This window comes from Rattus norvegicus, chromosome X, assembly GCF_036323735.1.
Source record: "Rattus norvegicus strain BN/NHsdMcwi chromosome X, GRCr8, whole genome shotgun sequence".
Taxonomy (NCBI): Eukaryota; Metazoa; Chordata; class Mammalia; order Rodentia; family Muridae; genus Rattus; species Rattus norvegicus.
Window position 1 is genome coordinate 35,540,684 of NC_086039.1, and position 22,347 is coordinate 35,563,030.

General features: G+C 39.1%; 2 protein-coding genes across 3 annotated transcripts in view; one reads left to right on the plus strand and one right to left on the minus strand.

Annotated features, from left to right (window-relative positions):
* Nucleotides 1–4,033, plus strand: part of Txlng (taxilin gamma) — a 48,895-nt gene extending 44,862 nt beyond the window's left edge. For both annotated transcript variants that reach the window (NM_001398782.1, XM_063279937.1), the window contains 2 exons: nucleotides 289–384; nucleotides 1,419–4,033. In NM_001398782.1, coding sequence (NP_001385711.1) covers nucleotides 289–384; nucleotides 1,419–1,754 — 432 coding nt within the window. In that variant the 3' untranslated portion in view covers nucleotides 1,755–4,033. The remainder of the gene's footprint in view (nucleotides 1–288; nucleotides 385–1,418) is intronic.
* Nucleotides 4,034–4,189: 156 nt separating this feature from the next.
* Nucleotides 4,190–22,347, minus strand: Rbbp7 (RB binding protein 7, chromatin remodeling factor). Its single transcript, NM_031816.2, has 12 exons — nucleotides 22,058–22,347; nucleotides 21,043–21,187; nucleotides 12,603–12,748; nucleotides 11,869–12,042; nucleotides 10,647–10,762; nucleotides 9,642–9,802; nucleotides 8,825–8,951; nucleotides 8,646–8,723; nucleotides 7,525–7,601; nucleotides 6,352–6,409; nucleotides 5,144–5,254; nucleotides 4,190–4,628 (listed from the first exon to the last, which is right to left on the minus strand). Exons 1-12 carry the CDS (start codon nucleotides 22,071–22,073, stop codon nucleotides 4,560–4,562), a joined length of 1,278 nt encoding a protein of 425 aa, NP_114004.1. The 5' UTR covers nucleotides 22,074–22,347; the 3' UTR covers nucleotides 4,190–4,559.

The following is a 22,347-nucleotide window of genomic DNA, read 5'->3' on the forward strand; positions in this document are numbered from 1 at the left end:
ACCCTGTTCGCTAATTGGACAGCCAATAGAAATAGGATGGAATTAGGGACCAGAGAGAGAAGAGTTCAGTTAAGTTACTTATTCTTGCAGAGGACTGGAGTTCAGCTCCCAGCACCCACACAAATGGCCTAACCATCTGTAACTCCAGTTCCAGGGGATCTGATGGCCTCACCTCCTGAGACCAGATGCGTTACACACACACACACACAGAGCCAAACATTCCCACACATAAAGAAAATTTTAACTGCTAACTTAGGATTTTAAAGTTGTAATTATGTTCATTCACAGATGACAAAGAAAATTAAAAAACTGGAAAAAGAAACAATAATATGGCGTACCAAATGGGAAAACAATAATAAAGCACTTCTGCAGATGGCCGAAGAGGTAAGATTAGGGTCTGTTGTTAGTAATGCATAGAGTATGGAAGTTACTGAATAGACAGCCTTTTCTGGTAGCTGGATCGAGGCAGAAGGCCTTCAATGAAGGATCAAGCATATTTAGTACCCAGTTAATTTGAACATCTTCTGATGTCTTCTCAAACTTGAATCGCTAACAGATTCTCGCCCTTAAGTTACCAGCCAGAGACGTTAGATCAAGTGCCTGCATCTAAGCTATGGCTAGGCTTGGTAGTGCATGCCTTAACAGCACACTCAAGAGGCAGAAACACAAGTTCAAGGCTGGCCTGAGCTATATAATTCCCAGCCTGCTAAGGCTACATTGTGAGGCCTTGCCTTTAAACAACCAAGAGATGATAAAGTTGAGTCCAGGCCTAGGAAAGTGTGTTTATTAGATTTCCTAACAGCAAACAATCTCAGTAACACTTTACCTGAAAAAGGGTAACAAAATACATTTTGTCCGTGTTACAAGGGAAAACTTGCTTGCAGTCACTACACATCTTAACTAGTTTGACATGGTTGCAAAATTTTGGAGCATACATAAATAAAAATCTTATTTTGCCTGGCAGTGGTAGTACACACCCTCCATCCCAGGGAGGCAGGTGGATTTGTGAGTTCCAGGACATACAGAGCTATACAGAGAAACCCTGTCTCAAAAAACAAAACAAAACCAAAACCCAAAATCTCATTCTGATCAAGCTCTTAAGTTTTGCAAGTCTTTTGACTTTAACATGACACTTTTATCATCTTTAAGGGGATTTTACCTATTTTTAAGAGACAGGGAATTTAGAACATGTTAAATAGTAGTCCTATACTTAAGATGCATATGCAGTCAAGGTAAACTAGATTGGGTATTAGGTTTCTGAGGAAACTAGATGTGTGTATATATATAGTAGAAAATGACAGGTTTCCAATATGGTTCAGCTCAGTTATTTTGTTTACAAACAATACCTGATTTGTATTTAATGAGGTTATGGAACTCTCGACTGGTTTTGTTTTTCATTTTAAAAAAACACACAACAGAAAACTGTCCGTGATAAAGAGTACAAGGCCTTTCAAATAAAACTGGAACGGTTAGAGAAGCTGTGCAGGGCTCTTCAGACAGAGAGAAATGAGCTCAACGAGAAGGTCGAAGTCCTGAAAGAGCAGGTCTCTATCAAAGCAGCAGATGGGGACTTGGTGTCACCTACAACACAGCCCTGTGCTGTCCTGGATTCCTTCAAAGAGATGAACACTTCAAGAGCCCTGGGAATGCCCTTGGAGGCTAGGGCCAAGACCAAGTCAGTGAGTGAGAGAAGTGCTGCACAAAAGCCCTCATCTTCAGGTTCTGCTGCTCAAGGCATTGAGTCAGTTGACTAGCGTGAAGTATGACCACTGTATTGAGAGATATATTTTGTGTATAACTTCCTCTGTTAGTAGTAACTATTGGTTTTGTGGTGAAAATTTTCTTACTTTTTCTACCATATCTGTATTTTCTTAGAACTACTGGACTTATGTGGTACAGGAGGCTGCTTAGCAGTTTGGAATAGTTTTACTCTATAAGTTTCCCTCAACTATGTTGCACATCTGCCTCATTTTCCCCCTTTGGAGTGCATGCCTTCAATTCTTTGTTCTCTCTTCCTGCTCCCTGCACACAATTTTCCTAACTAAAATAACATTTAAGACAACAGGAATTATATTCTCTTCATGGTTCTTCAATGTAAAAACAATTTAAAGTATCCTGGCCCATTAATATTAGTCAAAGGACAATACCTTTAATAACCCACTTAAATACAGTGTAATGGGGGAACTCATCAGAAACAAGCTTAGCATTTTTCATTCAAGTCAGCTTTTCTTGATTCACTTGACAAAATGAAATGACCACATAACCTTGAAGTTCTGACAAAACATATAAAGATGCTACTTATAAACTAGTCCTATTATGCTGACTTCAGGATAGAATGTACATGTCAAATTTGGACTACCTGACTGTAGAGGATGGTGGCTAATTTTCCCACTTCCCACAAAAAAGATTATTTCTTGAGAACTTTTTCATAAGAGCCCCTCCCCCATAGAGAATTTAAATTATAGATCGGCACTAACATTTAATTTCCAAAGTTAAAACACTGGAACCAGCATTGTTTTTTAATCTTGGGAAAACTTGGCAGATTGTTTACATAGTCAAAAAGATGTCTAGCTTTCTGGTCTATTTCTTTGAAGCTGTACTTAAAACAACAAAAACCAGTATTATTGTTTCTACACTTTGAATTGGGGAATTTCAAAATTGAGCATGTAAGAAGTTTTAGTTGTGGCTCAGTCACGCAAATTAGTATAATTTACATGGAAATGCTTTAAGTAAAAATTTTAAAGGTTCAAGTTATCCCAATGCACCAAATTCTACTGAGCAAAACTATCAGACTGACACTTGCTAAGTTGGTTACTGCTAAAAATTTTATTTGTAAACGGTCACATTTTATGGTCAAAACTGGGTTCAAAGAATTGAAAAATGTTCAAATGACAGAAAACAGAGTCCCTGGAGTAGGAAATTTTTTTTTATCATTGATCATGTTATTCAATGGGTCACAAAATGGAAGAATAAATTCATAAAATAAGTTGTAATCTTACTGCTGTCAAAGTCAGAAACAAAAAAATTCCTTTCAACAGCCTCTTTATAAATACCTTCCCCGCCTTCAGTTACTAAATGAAATACTGGACTCATTTCCCACAAACGTGTATTGATAATATAATCTACTTTGAAATAATTACTAACAATCACATTTCATAAGTCTGCTGGATACACAGCTCTTAACATTTTATTAAGCCATGTGTGTAGCCTGCCACATTTGTGGTGCTTGTCCTGTGTGGAAGACTGTAATCTTCGACCTGTTGCATATTTTCAAGGGCTTTATAAAGCAATGTGATTAACAGTCCTGGCCTGCTGCTTTTGGCTTACATGCATTTTTAGCTAGATCTTCAGAGGATAGGGATTCTGTATGAGATACATGCAGAATCTCTCCTCCTATTACCCTGTGAATAAAAACAGATGGGACCTCAGAGAAGGATACCCTCCCCCTAAATCGATCACCTCACCAGCCCAGTGTTGTGGCTTTGTAGCACGCCCTCTATCTACCGTATTCTAGAACACTGTAATGCTACTTTGCTGGCCCAGAAAAGATTTAAATGTTGAATTCACTTACTGCATATGGTGCACTACCATGCAATCTTGATGTATATTTTTAGTGGCAGTAGACCCCAAAATGTAGCGACAAGTTGGGTCTTGGGTATCAGGCCATTTCATCCTCAGACTTGTAGAAGTACATTTTCTGGTCTTGAGACCTGTATTTTTAGTTATGTATGCAACTGCCTTTATTACACACCTGGTTATCACAATTCAATTCTCAGGTGTTGCAGAAAAAAAATCTACCTCTTTCAGACTGTAGATGGAAATAACTGTGAAAAAATGATGCAGATATCTTCTAGTTTGTGCTAAACACACTGCTTTATTTTTACAGCCCACGTCTTTCATGAGGATATGAATTGTTAAGAGGCAGTCTTGTTTTGCTTTTCAAAGACATTTTGTAGAGATTTTTCACTAACGTGAATCTGATTTTATCTACTCAATTCTGTAGAGATTAAGTAAATATGTATGATGAATTTAACAGCTTCTGTGTATTCTTTGGTTGCTATGTGGCCTTACTTACAAATCTGAAAGAACTTTACCTATCTTTCCTACCAGATAAAGGAGACATGGGAGCATGCACACCTACCCACCCAACCCTCCCCACCTTCTAAAAGAACAAAACAAACTTTATTTTAAAACTTTATTTCTGCAAAGCCAATCAAGAAGTGTTGGAAGGAAAAAGTGTAAAAGTTATCCTCGCATATTTGGGAACTTGAGCAAGCACTTAAAAGTTTGAGAAAATGACAGTTGAATCAAAGGCAATACCCAGCAATGTGTGTTTAAAACAATGATGTCCATTCTTAAGCAACATTCCTTTTTGTTCCCCTAATAGCTACAATATGATACAGTACGCAACAGCTCACTTGAAAGTGCTAGAATCAGAGGGTAAAGAATGCCAGAAGCCATCCCACTTACATTTCCTACTATACAATGCCTTTTTGGCGCTTGACAAATCAAGCATTCGTGTAGCAATACATTCAATAGAAACAACTCATACTTTGGGTTTAAGATCCTTGCCCCTCCAGTTCCGATGTCGTGACATCTGACTCTTCATCATTGTAAATATTTTCAGCCTGGAGATAACAACCAAATAAATTCACAGGTAAAAACAGAATTTACTGTCAATGTGTTTCAGTGACCCTTTAATAATTATTTGCCAGCATGTAGTTGTCTACACATAGTCACCCATGCACAGTCACTGTTCAGAATTGGCTTCCTGAAAGCACTTCAAGTGTCACTGAGGGAATAATGCAAGTACTTTGCATTATTTTATTTTAACACCTTGGTATCCCCCTCACTATCAAGATCCCAGCTGATAGTGTGATGAGAAATGTCAATATAGTGCATGTGTTTATGACGGTGGATAAAATGATACTGAGCTAAATCTCTTTATTATTATCAGAAGACAACTTTGGTAAGTTGGTTCTTTCCTATCACTTTTACATGAGTTCCAGATATATTGATCTTAAGCTTTGGTTAAATTGCTCCCACCCCCACAAATTTTAATAGTCACCTAAATTACATACTTTTATTACATTCTATCACCAGTGAAATGGTTTTACAGGAGTTATGAAAAATTCCAACTCACCATTTGCCATATCTGCATGATGTTATCTTCAGACACAGAGCAAATGACCCAAGGTTCATTGGGGTTCCAACTGAAGTCAGAAATCTTGGCAGTGTGTCCTCCATGAATAAACTTAATAGAAAAAAAAGGTCTTGATTTCATACGCTTTCTAGTTCTAAGACTTCCAAGAGTTTCTTGAACAGTCTTCTTAGCCTGCCCCATCATTTAGAGGTAGAGTGACATGAGCCCCAATATTCTGAATTCTGAACTTTGAGAAAAAGGATTAGAATTCTCATACATTAAGTTCTAGGTAGGGTTTCTTCATCCCTATGTTCTCTGGCCTCTGCAATGAATAATAACCAAGCATTTCTAACATGTCTGGTCATATGCTCTTTCATGGGCCTGACTGAGGAAATCTTCCTGGTTCTTTTCTCGCCTTCTTTCACAGTAGTCTCTTCTCAATAGTCCTAAGACATAATATAGTAACTAAAAATTAAGAAGTTTAAGGTGTTTAAGGTAACACAGACACATTCACTCACTCACCCCACCCCAACCCGCGGTCTTAAGACTCTGCTTGAGCCTCCTGGGTTGTAGAATTAGTCTTTTAAGCAGCAATGATATAAATGCCAAACGTGCTGGTCTGTCTAAAGCTCCTTTCTGCCTGGAGCTGCCGGGCACAGAAACCAAAGGGGCTAGGGAGCTTACACAAAGTGGATGTTAGTGAACACCTTCTGTGTAACTCAAAGGTTTTCTTTATACCTTAAAATTCATGCACTTACACATTAATACATAAGTGCTAAGACATACATTAGAGACAATGACCAAATGATTGGAGGAGACAAATGGTGAACAATTCAGAAAAGGGACAAAGAACCATTATTAAGCCTGTCAGTATTTCATAGAAAAGTGATTATAAGTTTTTCTGTATTGTTAGTAAGTAATGGTAATCAGATAGCAGTAACACTACCCCCCAACCCCCCACCCAAAGACTAAAAGGAAACCATTATACCTGAAATCAATAGCTCAAGTCACCCTTAAGCAAACATTTCCAAAAACCTTTTGGGGCTTCACTTACTATAGGTGATAAATGTTAGAGGCTAATCACAAAAACTTCCTGGACTTCCTTTTTTGAAATCATTGGCAAGCTAACATTTGAAGCTCTGAGGGACCCAATTCCTAAGATCAACTAGTAAAAAATAAGTGTGCATGATATTTAATCTAATGCATACCAGGAGCTCTGGAGGCCCATCCTCTGCATCTTCTGCTGATTGTTCTTCTCCAATTTTACTATTAAGAAAATAAAACTTCCATTAGAGCAAAATCTTAATCACACAAATGTATGCTTTATCAACCCATAAATTATTTCTCTATAAAAAATACAGTAGGGTTCTCATCCTATGGGTCACAACCCTTTGTGAGTTAAATATATTCACAGGGGCTGCCTAAGACCTTATGAAAACACATTAACGTTATGATTCATAACAGCAGCAAAATTAGTTATGAAGTATCAATAAAAATAACTTTATGGCTGGGTGTCAACACAACATGAACTATATTTTAAAGGGTCCCAGCTTTAAGAACGTTGAGAACAGGCTTAGTGTTTTTTATAATTGTGAGTTGTTTATTTTCTAAAAATGGGTTGGAGCCACTCATAATTAAATCTGCAGAATGAAGAAATATTCATAATAAATATTAGCTCAACTTATAACTGACATTAATGAATTAGAATTGTAAGTCAAAGAAAGGTATGTTATGAATTTTGGGATGGGATGGGGAAGGGGGCTAGGTTTAAATTCAGAATCCCACACATGGCAGGCAAAGTCTTCTACTAAGTTAGCCTCTCCCTGTCTGCTCCAAATAAATTAAATTTTGTTGGTTTGAGAAGATAGCTTTGAATTTGTCCACTGCAGTACAGGTCCTAGCACTTGGAAAGGCAAGAATACCAGGAGTTTGAGGCCAGTCTGATCTGAGCTACACAACACAAGACTGTGTGTCACAAAAAATGAAAAACAAAACACCCAAATCCAACAATTTTGTTATCTATGTTATATGCTATTCCAAGGAGACACCAACAGTATTTTAATGCTTGCGCTGTTAAGAGACTGAACCCACACACAGCCTTTTGTATGCTAGCTCTATCATTGAGCTACATCCCTAGTCAATTGTAGCATAAAGGTAGATGGCTCAGCAGTTAAGACCACTTGTTGCTGATGCAGAACAGGGACAAAATACATGACCAATTTATGTTATTTGCTGACTTACTTTTATATTACAGAACAGAAACTATTAGGTAGCTAATAGTTTATTTAAGTTGGATCAGCAAATTGCTTTCCTGGTATAATGGATATATACCGTTAGATTGGCACATTTATGTAGTTCCTTGTCACCAGATCCTAAATTACCTTAAATCCCACACATTCAGGCGGCGATCAGTACCACTTGAAGCCAGAATAGTTTCATTATGTGGAGACCAGTGGACCTAGCAATAGATATTTTGAAGATTTAAAGAGTCAGCTGTACCTTAGTTTGTAAGTATCATTCTAATCTGCATTTTCTTACCTCACATTCTATATCCACTTAGCCTAGAGACTTCACTGTTCAAGGCTTTCAAATGACCCCCACCTACCAATCCACCTTGAGGGTGTTGAACCAAACACTTTGTGCTTTGCTCTACCACTGAGCTGCATCCCACAAGTCCTTAAGCACTCCATGCAACCCGAATTTACAAGCAGAAAGTTCTCTACTACTGAAGAACTCAGGAACCCCAGAAAACTTTAGGCCTACAACCATCCATAAAACCTTTAAAATTAGCTTATTCTAAAACTATGTATAAGATCTTTATTGGGCTGGAGAGATGGCTCAGTGGTTAAGAGCACTGACTGCTCTTTCAGAGGTGTTAAGTTCAATTCCCAGTCACCACATGGTGGCTCACAACCATCTGTAATAGGATCTGATGCCCTCTTCTGGTGTGTCTGAAGAGAACTACAGTGTACTTATGTATAATAAAGAAATAAATCTTTAAAAAAGGTTTCTTTTACAGTACACCCACCATATTAGCACTCTTAACAGAAAAATCCTTGAAAATGTGTTTTAAACTGATTCTATTTTGGAAGAATGTTTCTTTCTTCTGGATGGGAGGGGCCTCAAAAACAACAACAACAACAAAAAAAAAAATCCATCATCCTGATAGATTTATATAGTAGAATCAAGAGAAGCTTTCTAAAAAAATAATGTCAAATCCCACCAAATAAAAGAAATATCTTCAAATATTCTCCCCTCTCATAAAGTCCTTGACAAAGATATCTGAAAACTGGTACAGCAAGACAGCTTAATAAATAAAACTGCTTGCCATAACAAAACCTGACAATTTTGAGTTCAGCCACTAATCCCAAGGTAGCAGGATAAAACTTATTCCCAGAACGTGTCCTCTAACCTCCCTCCACATGTCTGATTCAGCATGCATATGTTTATATGCATACACACAACTATAAATAAAACAAAGACACCCAAAACTGTCACATACCTGAAAAATTTCATCCTTATGGGATTCAAAGGTGTGGAGTTTTAGTTTCAGATTACGCAGGTCCCATAAAGCTACAGTCTATATGGAAAAGAAACCAAATGAAAATGACTTCTATACTTTATGTATGATCTTTAAAGAACAAAACAACAGGACTTGGAAAGAAAACCAAACTATGAAACCTTATCTGCAGAGCCAGTTGCCAGAATAAACTCGCTGTAGGGATTGAATGAGAGGCAGTTGACCTCCGCAGTGTGTGCATCCACCAAATGGCTGGGCTTAGAAGTAGTATTGGATCTGGTGTCCCATCTGAAACACAAAAAGACAAGGCATACATACAGCACCTACAGCTCCCAAGAGCTTTGGCTCAGTAGATGTTCTTTCTTTCTATATGAAGCTCTGATATGCTTACCCATTCACAAATACACAAACCACACACAGACAGCAATTTGGGCTTTTGTCCATTAAATGACATGTTTTAAACCTCCAAATAACTAGGACAATTAGTCTAGTTCCTTTTATTGAATTTCTATCTTAATTATATACCATCTTAAAGGTACTCAAAATACAGACTACAGCATTTCCTTATTTTACCTATAATTAGCCTTGTCAAATTTCGATACATTGTTCTCCTAGTCTCAGTAGTACAATAGTTACTTATAAAGCATGAGTTCAGTTATTTTAATGCAGCTCTATAGCCACACCATCTAATGGAAACACTCTTCCTCCCTGAGCTCTAATCAGTTAACACTGGATCACATTTAGAATTTATCACTATTCAAGCCTTTTTCTTCACATTCTTAACAATTTTTCTTCATTTTTAATGAAATAAACTGTTCACTACATACATGCAGCTAATTATCAAGTATAACTCACAAAAAGCTATTTCTCATTTTAAAACTGTAACATAACTTTCAAGAGCCAGAACTCAGTCTGCCAATCACTAATGGTCTGTCATTCAGATTACCCATCAAGGTTCCACTGAACCTTCCACCTTACATCATAAGTTTCTGATCATCAGCAACAGATCCAAACAAGGACTCATGCAGCAGATGCCAGGCCACATCCTCTACAACAGCTGAGTGGCCAGTAAAGATTGCTTTAGCATCCACAATTTTGCCTTCCTTTGGTCCTGCATTTATATCCCAGAGGCAGACAGTCTAAGGGAGAACAAAAAAGAACAAAGGCTATGAAAATACCAGATTTAAAAGGTAACATCTTATTTAGGAACATGCTCATCTCCCTAAAGCAAAATAGACAATTGCTACTGTGGTTGTCCATCAGAACTAGATCTTTAGGATCCTATTATTGAATACAATACACCCTATGGTTGCAGGGCAGTTACATGTTTTTACCACTTGCTGCACCCTTCCTGGTACCAGAAGGTGCAATGTTGGTAGCTGGGGTAGAGAGGTCATTAACAATTTATTCAGCTATAAACTCTACATACTAAGGCAAGATAAGATTTGCACACTGGTGCAATAGTGACAAGACTGTTACAGAAAAGACTAATCTCTTTCTTATTTGGATGTGAGAGGCACACCCAAAGCAGAGAATCTGGTGGTGTTAAGCCCACTTTAGGATACCATAGGCCATAATCAGCTAGCTATAGCTATTATTAGCAAAAGGAAAGCAAGGAGTAATTGTTTAACATCTGTGGAATTTCATTTTCAGACACCTAATGAAAATAATCTAAAATTAGTGGCAACAGATGCACAACTTTTGAAATAGAGCCTGTTGGAATTTACACAAATAATAAATGAAAAGGTAAATCTAGCAGTATTCTTTTAAACAATGGTAATCCTCCAATCTTCAAAAGAGCTTTGTAAAATCTTAAGGCTCTAACAGAGTAATCTGAAACTAATTGTTTTAAAGCTCAGGAAAATGTTAACACAGCAATCTATGTCATCTTAGAAAATTTTCAATCTATACAGAGATCCTGTAGCTTAGATCTAAGACAATTTTATGCTCAGTATAATATTAAGAAAGAATATCAGCTCTTACATGGTCATCAGATGCACTCAGGAGATGTCCACTCAAATTAGAATTCCAGGAGAGACCATAGCCTTCCTTTTGGTGACCTCTTAATCTAAGATCAGGATTACACTCTCCACTTGGATCTAAGAGGAAAATGAAACATATTAACCACTAAGTGATCCGTTTATCAGAATTGGTTAAGAACCAAGCTTCAGACTCCTTTTATTATTGACCGAATCAAATAGCAATTCTACACTGAACCCACAAGCGCATTGACTGGTTTTGGGCTCAATACTATCACTAATACAGAAATGTTGACAACTATAGCTGTTCCATAAATCTGTGTAGTAGCTACCCCATCATCTCATCCCAAGGCAATTTTTAGAAATAGATCCAGCATATCTGGTCATTCAATCCTTACATACCCTGGGTAGCCTGAAACCATGGATGACCCTTGGCCATCCTTTCAGAATTTGACATGCTCAGACCAATGAAAGCATGCTTTAGCAACTTCTTGTAGTACAGTTTATCAAGGATTCATCTAACTTCACTATTGAAGCTGTTGGTTTTCATTACCATGAGTGCATATGGAACTTGTGACCAGATTTCCATTAGGAACTCCAGACCTTGGGCCTCAAACAGGCTTCTCTGGACAGTCACTTAGTTTTCTGCTATAGAAAAACCATCTCCTGTTTGACTCCAGAAAGGAGGTACTCAGAAGCCTGTATTCGTACCCTGTGGAGACCTATCTACTGCCTATCTGATTGATATCTTTATTTTCTTCTGCTTTTGTTCTGGATCCTTTGCTTCAGTAAACCACATCTGCAAGTATAATTTGCTATCAGGTTCTAGTGAATCACCAAGCTTAGAGGTGGTTATGAAATCCCTCACTTTGTGAAGTTTTAAAAGTTATACAGACTACTTTAGATTTTACAAATTTATTTTGAGTAAATGACTTCCATATTTTCTACAAAAACACATACAAGTGTTTGACCTGCATGAATATCTGTGCACCACATACATACATGGTGCCCACAGGCCCAAAGAATTGGAACTAGAGTTACAAAGGCCTATGAGCTGCCATGTGGGTGCTGGGAATTGAACCCACATCCTATAGAAAAGCCAACAGAGTTTCTAACTGCTGTTGAGCCGATTTTCCAGTCTTAACAGTACAGTACTTTAAAGTATTTTTAAAATATTATCTCTAATCAAGAAAAATGTGTGATGGCCTGGCTTTATTAATACATACCTGGTTTTGCAGGGTGTTTTGTATAGTCAAAAACCAAAACATCAGAAGATGGTGTTTTTGTGGCAATGATGTGTGGGTTCTGTGGCATATAACGAGCGCGATTTACTTCTCCTTCATGATTAATTTTAATTTCACATTCAATTTTTCCTGTTACAGAACCAAAGCCACCAAATTCTAATGTAAGGAGACAAACAAAACATTCAGGATTAAAAATCACAAGTCATTTAGTGCATCAACCCAACCGATTTTACCCTGTCAGAGTAGAACACAAATTGAAGAGAAAAAGAAACTCTCCAAAATACAGGTTACCTGCTATATGAAATTTATTCTCAAAGCCCATTTTCAATATAATGGATTGCTTACCATGCTAAGTTAATAGTTTGTTCTACCTTGTGTATTAAAAAAAAACTAAAAAATTAGCCTTTTTATAGTTAAGATCTGATTATTAACAAAAATCTCACCTTCCGTACTGGTGCATATAGTTTTTCTTTTCATTCTTAATTGCTGAGAATATTATAAACACACTATATTGTGCTTAAACAATTTCCTATGAACCTTTCATTTCGCTAGACTAATCCTAATTTCTTGGTACTGTAAACGTTATTGTGAAAACCTCACATGTTGTGTTACTAGTTCTTTAAAAGTCACATTGCTAAGCCAAAAGCTAACTACAATATATATGCCAAGATGAATACTCCCTTTGACATTAATATTGAAATACACAGTATACCCACCTCCCTTGTCACTGTCACAATGGGAAGCATCAAACTGTGCATCATCATTGGGAATATGAACTCGAGCAACCACCAGATGATTCTGCTCATCAGATGTATGGGTACCCAGCACTAGCCAATGAAGGGCATAATCCTTTCCTTCTGGTCTGTGTAAGAGAAAAAAAGTCAAATGACTCCTATAAGAACTTTGAGCTGCTAACAAATTCAGTCTGGTTCCCTCCAAATTAACATGAACATTTCTTTAGCAAATATTTACTTAACACCAACCATAAACCTGCTTCCCATTTAATTACCAGGTTTATTATCCCCATACTTTCAAATGTTTTTCTTTCCTTCCTGAAGAGTCAGTCATCTTCCTTGCCCTCAATTATCATTGTAAATGCTACCTTTCCTAGGACAACTCACCAAACACACTAACTAGAAACCCATCACTGATCTATACTCATATCTAGACTTCTTAAATTGTACCTTCAGCCCATAGCTGACATTTTAATATAGCCAACATTTTAATATGTTAGATAGATGTTTCTGTTTTCCCAGTAAGAGGCAATGAGGTAAAATGGAATGAGTGAAGTGTTGAGGGAAAAAATGGGGGTTTATATCCTGGTGCAAACTAAAACTAGCTATATGCAATTATACGCGCAACCTCTCCAGTCTCATTTTCTTCACCTAAAAAAGAGGTTAAGTGAAATGACATGATATAAAAATCACTTATTTTTGTTTATGATACCTATGCAGTGAACATTCTCAATTTTAAGTGTTTCCGTTACCTTGCTCAACAGAAATTCACCTTGAAGCTGAAAAACTTGCCAGTGCCCCTTGGCATCATGGTCCAAACAGCAATTTTTGCACTGCTAAGTATCAACAACGCTTTCCCATTGTCTTATTAGAACAATTTTCAACTGTGCCCCACTGTCCCACAGAAAAGTAGGAGTCTACGTCCCAATACCAGACAAGTTAGGTCATATATGTTTGTTCCTAAATTTCACTTTACAAAGGAATCAGTGACTTTCTAAAATAGCAACCAAAAGAGTTGGAGATTATTTTTCTTCCCCCGGGAGCTGGGGACCGAACCCAGGGCCTTGCGCTTCCTAGGTAAGCGCTCTACCACTGAGCTAAATCCCCAGCCCCTTAGAGTTGGAGATTATTTACATGCATGTCATTTAGTAATAATTTACAAAATTAAGTTCTATCCAGTTAGGGTTTGGCTTATGGTAAAATAGAACACACACAACTCCTGAAAGGGATAGATAGAAGTGGCTAGCAATACTAGGTTTGAAAGGTAGGTATTAGTTCATGCATACACAGTAAGCCAAAAATATATGGCTTGGGGGGACAGGCATATCTATATTTACTCAGAAAAATTAACTTGGAAATTTTAGGCTTTGGCTGGGTGGCCTACATCTATAATCTCAACTATTCAGGCTGCTAAAGCAGAAAGATCACAAACTAAGGCCTGACAGGACCACGCCCTACGTTCAAGGCCAGTGTGCACAACTAAGCAGAGACCCTGACTCAAAAAAAGGTAAGAGTATTATTGAGAATATAGCTTGGTACTATAGCATTCAACTCTCATGCATGAAATCCTGGGTTAATTTCTAGTGTTGGAGAGGAAAAGGCCATAAATAGTGAACTTTAGAACTTGGACAAACCAAAATGTTTACAGGGAACAACAGTGGCTTAAAAATGAAAGGGATCTTAAGTATATCTCAAAAGAGATTATAGGAGAGAAAGTGACTAGGAAAATGAAGACCAGTAAGTATAATAAAAGCAGGTAGACAGTTTATTATAGGGCCTTTCTAAGAAGCACTGTACCAGCTAAACTGGGGGAATCCTAAAATTCAATTCAAATTCAAATATTCCGGTTTCACATGACTTGTTTCTCACATAAAGATTATTTTTACATTTTACTAAAAAGTCCTTTATCTCCACCATTAAATCAAACCTACTTCAGACCATGGTGGCATACAACTTTAATAGTAGCACTTAGGAGGCAGAAGCAGGTAGAGATCTAAGTTTGAGGCCATCCTGGTCTATAGAGTTGAGACATCTAAGGCTACACAGAAAAACCATATCTCAAAAAACAAAAACAAAAAAAAAAAAAACAAAAAACAAAACAAAACAAAAAAAAAACAAAACAAAAACAAACAAAAAAACCCAAAACCCAACCTACTTTCCTGAACTCATGATATTTTCCTCAGTATTGGACACACTGATAAAAAAGGCACTGATAAAAATAACAATCTAAGCTAGGCATGGTGGTACAGACCTTTTTTTTTTTTCTTTTTTTCGGAGCTGGGGACCGAACCCAGGGCCTTGCGCTTTCTAGGCAAGCGCTCTACCACTGAGCTAAATCCCCAACCCCCAGACCTTTAATTCCAGTACTCTGATGTTGAGGCAGGTAGTCAATCTCTGGGAGTAGACCCCATACCTGATCTACACAATGAGGTTCAGGTGAGCCAGAGCCACACAATGAAATAGACCCTATCTCAAGTTTTAAAGACCCCCATTATTAGCCTAGTAAGAGTACCAGTGGAAGGGGAAGCCCTTGGTCCTGCCAAGACTGAACCCCCAGTGAACGGGATTGTTGGGGAGAGGGTGGTAATGGGGGGAGGATGGGTGGAGAACACCCATGTAGAAGGGGAGGGGGAAGGGTTAGGGGGATGTTGGCCCAGAAACCGGGAAAGGGAATAACAATCTAAATGTAAATAAGAAATACTCAAGTTAATAAAGAAAAAAAAAAGACCCCCACTTAATCTCTATTACCAAAGTCCTTTTACTGTGTAACTGCAATGTTAAAGAAACTGACCCAACAATCACAAAAATAGGCTCTATTATAAGACTATTTCCAGTAGCACTGTTTATAGCAGCAAAGGTCCAAATACCACCTAAATACCCATTAACAAAGTTAACTGTGACACAAATTGTATTCATAAGTAGGACTGTGTGTGGCATCTTCGTAAAGAATGGGTGTGACAGCATACTGATAATCTCCAATATATTCTTTTGTTTGTTTTGAGAGACAGGGTCTACGTAACCCTGGCTGTCCTAGAACTTTGTATGTAGACCAGGTCCTGCTGTCTATCTCCCAATACTGAGATTAAAGTTATCTGCCACCACAAATTGGCAACAACTTGCTATCATAAAAACATCCCATGAACTGAAATGCAGAGGTCAGTTGGTCTCAAAATAACAAACAAAACAAACTTAAATAAGGAACCCAGGTTTGATAGTGCAGCATCGTAGTTACTCAGAAGCTAAGGTAGAAGATTCATGTTCAAGGCCACTCCCACCAACTAAATCTTTATTTAAAAAAAAAGTGTTTTTTTTGTTTGGTAATAATGCTTGGTGGTAGAGTGCTTGACCACAATTATGAGGCTCTGGATTCAATCTTCAGGACAAAAAAAAACTAGTGCACTTCTATATTCTCTCAAGATGGGCCAAAAATTTAAAACTGCTTTCACTAGAGCAGAGGGAATTAGGAGTACTGGCATGGAAGGGAACTTATTCTCTGCGCCGTAGACTTCTGTACTGACTGTTACTTAACAAGGAACAGGAATATAATCCAGTGGCAGAATGCATGCCTTGAATGCAGTTGTGTTCACTTTCCAGTTTATAAAAACTTAAAAAAAAAATCGCTGGAGAGATGGTTCGGCGGTTAAGAGCACTGACTGCTCTTCCAGAGGTCCTGAGTTCAAATCCCAGCAACTCATGGTGGATACAACCATCTGTAATGGGATCAGATGCCCTCTTGTGATGTGTCTGAAGACAGCTACAATGTACTTATAAATAAATATTAAAAGACTAAATCAATTGTTCAGACACAAGTCCAAGTAATTATTCGAAAATATATTAAACATAGTCTTGTTACTCAAAGACAGGCGTTTTGTTAAAAAAAAATCAGCCAATATTTCCATGACTGTATATGGTAATAAACTACAAGTCACTCTATACCCTCAAAATAAAACCCAACAAAGGACCATGGTGCTCAAGATTCAATATGTACTTTGTGATTTCTTCTTATAATCTCCAAACCTCTGAACCCCCCACAATTTTATCTCACTTTCTTTGTATACAAGTTAACATTTTCAAGGTAGAACATGGTGGTGCATGACTTTCTTTAATCTCACCCATTGGGAGGCAGAGTCCTCTCTAAGAAAGGCCAGCTTATTCTGCATAGCAAGTTTTAAGCCAAGAAGAGCTACAGAACAAAATAACATGTCTCAAAGTAATTAAATATGTAATTTATTTATCTTTGGTTAAGCTAAATGTTAAACCTCACTTCTCAAGACTGAACCCCAGAACTCACATGGTAGAAGGAAGAACTGACTCCTAAAAGTTGTCCTCTAACCTACAAAACCATGGTGCATCCATCACCATATAAATGTGAAATTAAATGCTGAGGGCAACATACAAAATTATAGGTTGAGCTTCCCTAATTCAAAATGCTCCACTTATCTGATATTTGTTGAATACAAGGCTACTGGTGGAAAATTCCACACCTAACCTCATGGTGACTATTTAATCAAAGTAAAAGTGCAATTGAAAATACAGTGTAAAATTATTTTTAGGGTATATATAGACTTGGGACCTATCCCCAACACATTAAATATATGCAAATAAACTCTACAAAATGCAGATTCTGCTCTCAAGCACATCATAGGGGACACTCAGTCTGTGTTATTTTTTTCAAAATATTTATTGGGTTTTTTTCTCTTTTTGATGGCATTGGGTTAGAACTCAGGGACTCCTAACCTGCATTCTCAGCCCTGTTGAGTTTTGTTTTGTTTTTTTCCGGAGCTGGGGACCGAACCCAAGGCCTTGCACTTGGTAGGCAAGTGCTCTACCACTGAGCTAAATCCCCAACGCCCTGTGTTATTTTTTAAAAACTTTCAAGTAAAATACATCAGAGATAACATTAAAAACAGTTTTTACTGGGTATGAGAACATATAAAGCCTTTCATCTCAGCACTCTGAAGGCAGATCTCTGAGTTTTAGGCTAGTCAAAGATACATAATAAGACCATGTCTAAAGAAAAAAAGCTTTCATTAAAGCCTAAAAAAAAAAAAAAAAACCATGGTATTTCAACCTTTAAAATTACTTCTGAAGAGGCCTGGCATAGTGGCACACTTTTAATCCCAGTACTTTAGACGCTGAGGAGTAACAGTTCTAGGCTAGCCTTATGTACACAGTGAGCTCCAGTCCAGACAAGGTTACATAGTGAGACCCTGTCTTTAAAATAAACAAATGCTGGAGAGATGGCTCAGCGGTTAAGAGCACTGACTGCTCTTCCAGAGGTCCTGTGTTCTATTCCCAGCAACCACATGGTGGCTCACAACCATCTGTAATGTGATCTGGTGCCCTCTTCTGGTCTAAAGGCATGTATTCAGACAGAATGCTGTATACATAATAAACCCTTGTGTTTAAAATAGATAGATGGATAGATAGGTAGATAGATTAAAATCATGGTGAGGTAGGAAATCAGTATGTCATCACTTAACTGTGTTTTCACTCTACACAAGACACTTACCATGCAGGAGCTTATTTCCCCAAATGTACATAAAACAGTACTACTAACAACTTCAGTTATCTGTAGATGAGACAACTAAAAAAGACAAGAGTCCTGCCTGGGGCTGGAGAGATGGCTCAGCATTAGAGCATTGACTGCTCTCCCAGAGGTCCTGAGTTCAATTCCCAGCAACCACATGGTCACTCACAACCATCTGTAATGAGATCTGAGGCCCTCTTCTGGTGTGTCTGAAGACAGCAACAGTGTACTCACATACAAAATAAATCTTAAAAAAAGAACAGAGCCTAAACTCTGCCTTAGCATGCAAAGCTAGTAAGAAAAAAAAGCAAAACTCAAACCCCAGTCTCTGACATCCAAGACCCCACTCTTCTATTATACTTCAGTTAAGTAAAAAAGATTTCAAAAACCACAAACTGTTAGTAATTTTTTTTTAAAGATTTATTTATTTATTACATATCAGTACACTGTAGCTGTCTTCAGATACACCAGAAGAGGGCATCAGATCTGTTTACAGATGGTTGTGAGCCACCATGTGGTTGCTGGGAATTGAACTCAGGACCTCTGGAAGAGCAGTCGGGTGCTCTTAACCGCTGAGCCATCTCTCCAGCCCCCCGTTAGTAATTTTTAAGACCTGATTAACAGAACTTGAATAATCTTATCAATAGATAGGTTCATGTTTTTGTTATTATTTAATTTTTTTTCAAGACTTATTTGAAACATAGCATTATTTTCCCTGCATGTACGTATGTCTTATCACCACATGAATACCTCATGCCCGTGTAAGAAAGAAAAGAGCATCACGGGGCTTGGGGATTTAGCTCAGTGGTAGAGCGCTTGCCTAGGAAGCGCAAGGCCCTGGGTTTGGTCCCCAGCTCCGAAAAAAAGAACCAAAAAAAAAAAAAAAGCATCACAGGGCTGGAGAGATGGCTCAACAGTCAAAAGCACTGACTGCTCTTCTAGAGGTCCTGAGTTCAATCCTCAGCAACCACATGGTGGCTCACAACCATCTGTAATGAGATCTGATGCCCTCTTCTGGTGTGTCTGAAGACAGCTACAGTGTATTCACACATAAAATAATTTTTTCTTTTTTTCGGAGCTGGGGACCGAACCCAGGGCCTTGCGCTTGCTAGGCAAGCGCTCTCTACCACTGAGCTAAATCCCCAACCCCAAATAATTTTTTAAAAGAAGGAGCATCACATCTCTTAGGACCTGAATTACAAAAGGTGAGACGCCAGGTGGGAACTGGGAATCAAAAACCCAGGCACACTATAAGATCAGCCAGTGCTCTTAACCACTTAACTTTTCTCTTGCCCTTTGGATTTTTTTTCTGGGAAACATGGTCTTACTAGGTGGTGGTTGGGTACATCTTTAATACTAGCACTTGCGAGCAGGTGGGTCTTTTTGAGTTAGTTCCAGGGCAGCCAGGGCTACACAGAGAAACCCTGTCTAAAAAAAATTTAAAAAAAAAGAGAAAAGAAACATGGTAATTAATAAAACTCAGGCAAGCCTGTAACTTAGGATACAGCCGTGTGCCACGGCACCCAGCTCAATATATTTTTTGTACTGTTTACTTATTTATTCATTGTGTGTGGATATGTATATTTACAACAGTGTACATGTGTAGATCAGAAGAGTTCTTAATACCATGTGGGTTCTGGAGACTGAACTCAAATTCTTAGACTTGAAGACAAGTGCCTTTACCATGCTGGGCCACCTTGCCAACCCTCAGTCTATTTTAGAATTTGCTCAAAAAACAGCTTAGCCACAGAGCACATGCCTACCATGCTGAGGCCCTGGGTTTGAACCAGTGCTGAAAAAATAAAATCAATGCCTATAAGCCCCCACTATTTAGCCATTTAAGACTTCTCACTGTACACTTAGATTTTTAAAGAGGCATTTTAATGTAAAAAAAAACCTGCAAATAAAAAACATAAGATTTTTTGAGACAACAGAAAGTCTGTATCTGGGAAGTCAATGTTCATATATGGAATTTAGTCCTTAGAAGTTACTTTGCTTAAAACTGGCTTCCTTTTATCACTGGTCACAAAATCTCCCCTGTATATTAGTTTTATTTAACCCTAATTATAGGCTCACAATACAAAAATTCAATATACTTTTAAGGTATGTGCCCATATTCCTATAGAAAAGGTACATGCCTAGATGATAAAGGTAGTCTAATGAAGGAGGTGCCTTGACTTCTGGAGTCAACCGGTTTGGGTTGGTTGAGCCCTAGTTGGTAAGCTATGAGATCACCAGTAGTGTGTGCTGAAGCATTGCTTAAAATTCTCAGCCCTTCTCCTCACTGCTAAATTTGTGAACCGCAATTGTAGTTCTGAGGCTTAAACTCTTCACATGTTAGTTCCTATTATTCTAAGTGCTTAAACCAAATTTATATGCCAAATGTTACAAATATTCAAGAAAAATCACTTAACAAAAATCGCAACCTGAATTATAAACTGAAACCAAACGACTCTTTTCTTTGACTATTGCCAAATTCTTTTTCCTTTTGCTAGTAATTAAATATATGTTTAAGTGTATTCACATTGTATTCAGTTACCAAAAATGCATCAAGCTGTAATAGCTTTTGTTATATATGTAATCTTTCCTCTTAAGTTTGAAAATAATGTTTTGATCTGGAGTCGAGATGCTGGTCTAATAGAGTTCACGGAATGGCAAAATATTCAGTATTTTCTATACACACCATTGGTATCACAATAATATTCTCTCCTCTCAACACACCTCTATGCTTGAAACGATCTTAAGTTTTGAACATAACCACTTGCCGCCTCACCCTCGGCCTAACCAATTACACATTTACATTCTGTGTGTAAAATACCATTATCAGTAATACCTAGCAATTTAAAACGGTACTTAAATCTACACAAAATAAAAGTTGCCAGAAACCCTTACTTAGTCACTTCAGGAAGCCACTGAACGGTAAGACTGGGCCACTGAAGAGCATGGGTCATAACCAGGTCATACAGAAACGGTGTATTCTTCTTCCAGATTTTATATTCTTCGTTGATGACACGCTCCTCCACAGTATCTTCAAACACTGAAATTTGGAGAAAGCCCACAATTAAGTGGCTGAGAAGGGTCGGAGTCAAAGCATGGAAACGGATACTGGAGGTCACCTCGAAAGGGCCACACCTTATCTATTCTTTCCTTTTACCTTTTATGCGCACACAAACCGCTCTCCCAGAAAGTGAGGAGACTAACATCAGGAAGCATTTTCACCTCCACTTTCAAGATCAGTATCTCCTGCGCTTACCGAATTGGGTCATTAATTGCACTAACGTCGAGATTTTCAGCCTTTTTATAGCTGTTCGCACCTGTCTAAGATGACCTGCATTGTAAACGGGCGCCACGACCCACACAAATAGATAAAATCCACGTGTAGCAGCAGCCCATAGGCCTGCTTCCTCCACCCCCCCCCGCCTCAGAGGAGGCCCCAGCTCCCACCACGCCAACATCGGCAGCCATAGTCCGGCGGGCTCCAGATCCTCCCCACCCCCCCTCCCAACACGGACGAAGGCCGCGACCCCGAGACGGACTAAGAACAGGCGTAAGAAGAATCCGCTGCGTTTACTTCTCCACCGCGACCGCCTGCGCCCCCAGTCAAGGGCGTCGGAGGGAGCTAGGCCGCAGAAGGGGGGAGGCGGGTGGGGGAGGGGGCCTACCCCTCGGCCCCGAGCCCGGCTCCGGAAGTGCTCTCAGCCCTCGGCGAGCAGGCCCTGTCCCGCGCAGGCCCCCTCCAGGCGCGCGGCTAGCCTCGCGCCCAGCCCCGCCCCCTGCTCCTCACGCCAATTCGCGCCTTTCGTCGGCGCGTGCCGCGGCCTCGCGCGCCCGCCGCCCCCCGTAGCCCCGGCGCGCGCCCGCCGCCCCCCGTAGCCCCGGCGCGCGCCGCCCCGCAGGGCCTCCTTACTCTCTTTACTCGCCATCTTGCGTCGGGTCGTTCGCCCCCCTTTGCCGCCTCGGACTTCTCTCGCTAGTCAAGAGCAGCCCGATCGCAGGCGCTCCTGCCTCTCCCAGGCACGTCACGCACTCCTAGCTCGGAAAGCCTGAGCTCGGTCTGGCTGTCTGGGTGCTCCCCAGACGCCGCGATCTTCTCTTCTGCCTCCTCCCCGCTTGCGGGTAGCGAGGTCTGAGACGCTCTCCTCTCTCTCCCTCTCTCCAAACTTGGAACGAGACTTTTCAACCCGCGCCTCTCAGCCC

Excerpts from the sequence above, each read along its gene's own strand:
- Rbbp7 (NM_031816.2), bottom strand. Across the intron at positions 9,803-10,646 it reads TGAGTGCATCTGATGACCAT|ACTGTCTGCCTCTGGGATAT; the intron begins GTAAGAGCTGAT and ends GTTCTCCCTTAG. Across the intron at positions 4,629-5,143 it reads TCATGCAGATATGGCAAATG|GCTGAAAATATTTACAATGA; the intron begins GTGAGTTGGAAT and ends TGTTATCTCCAG.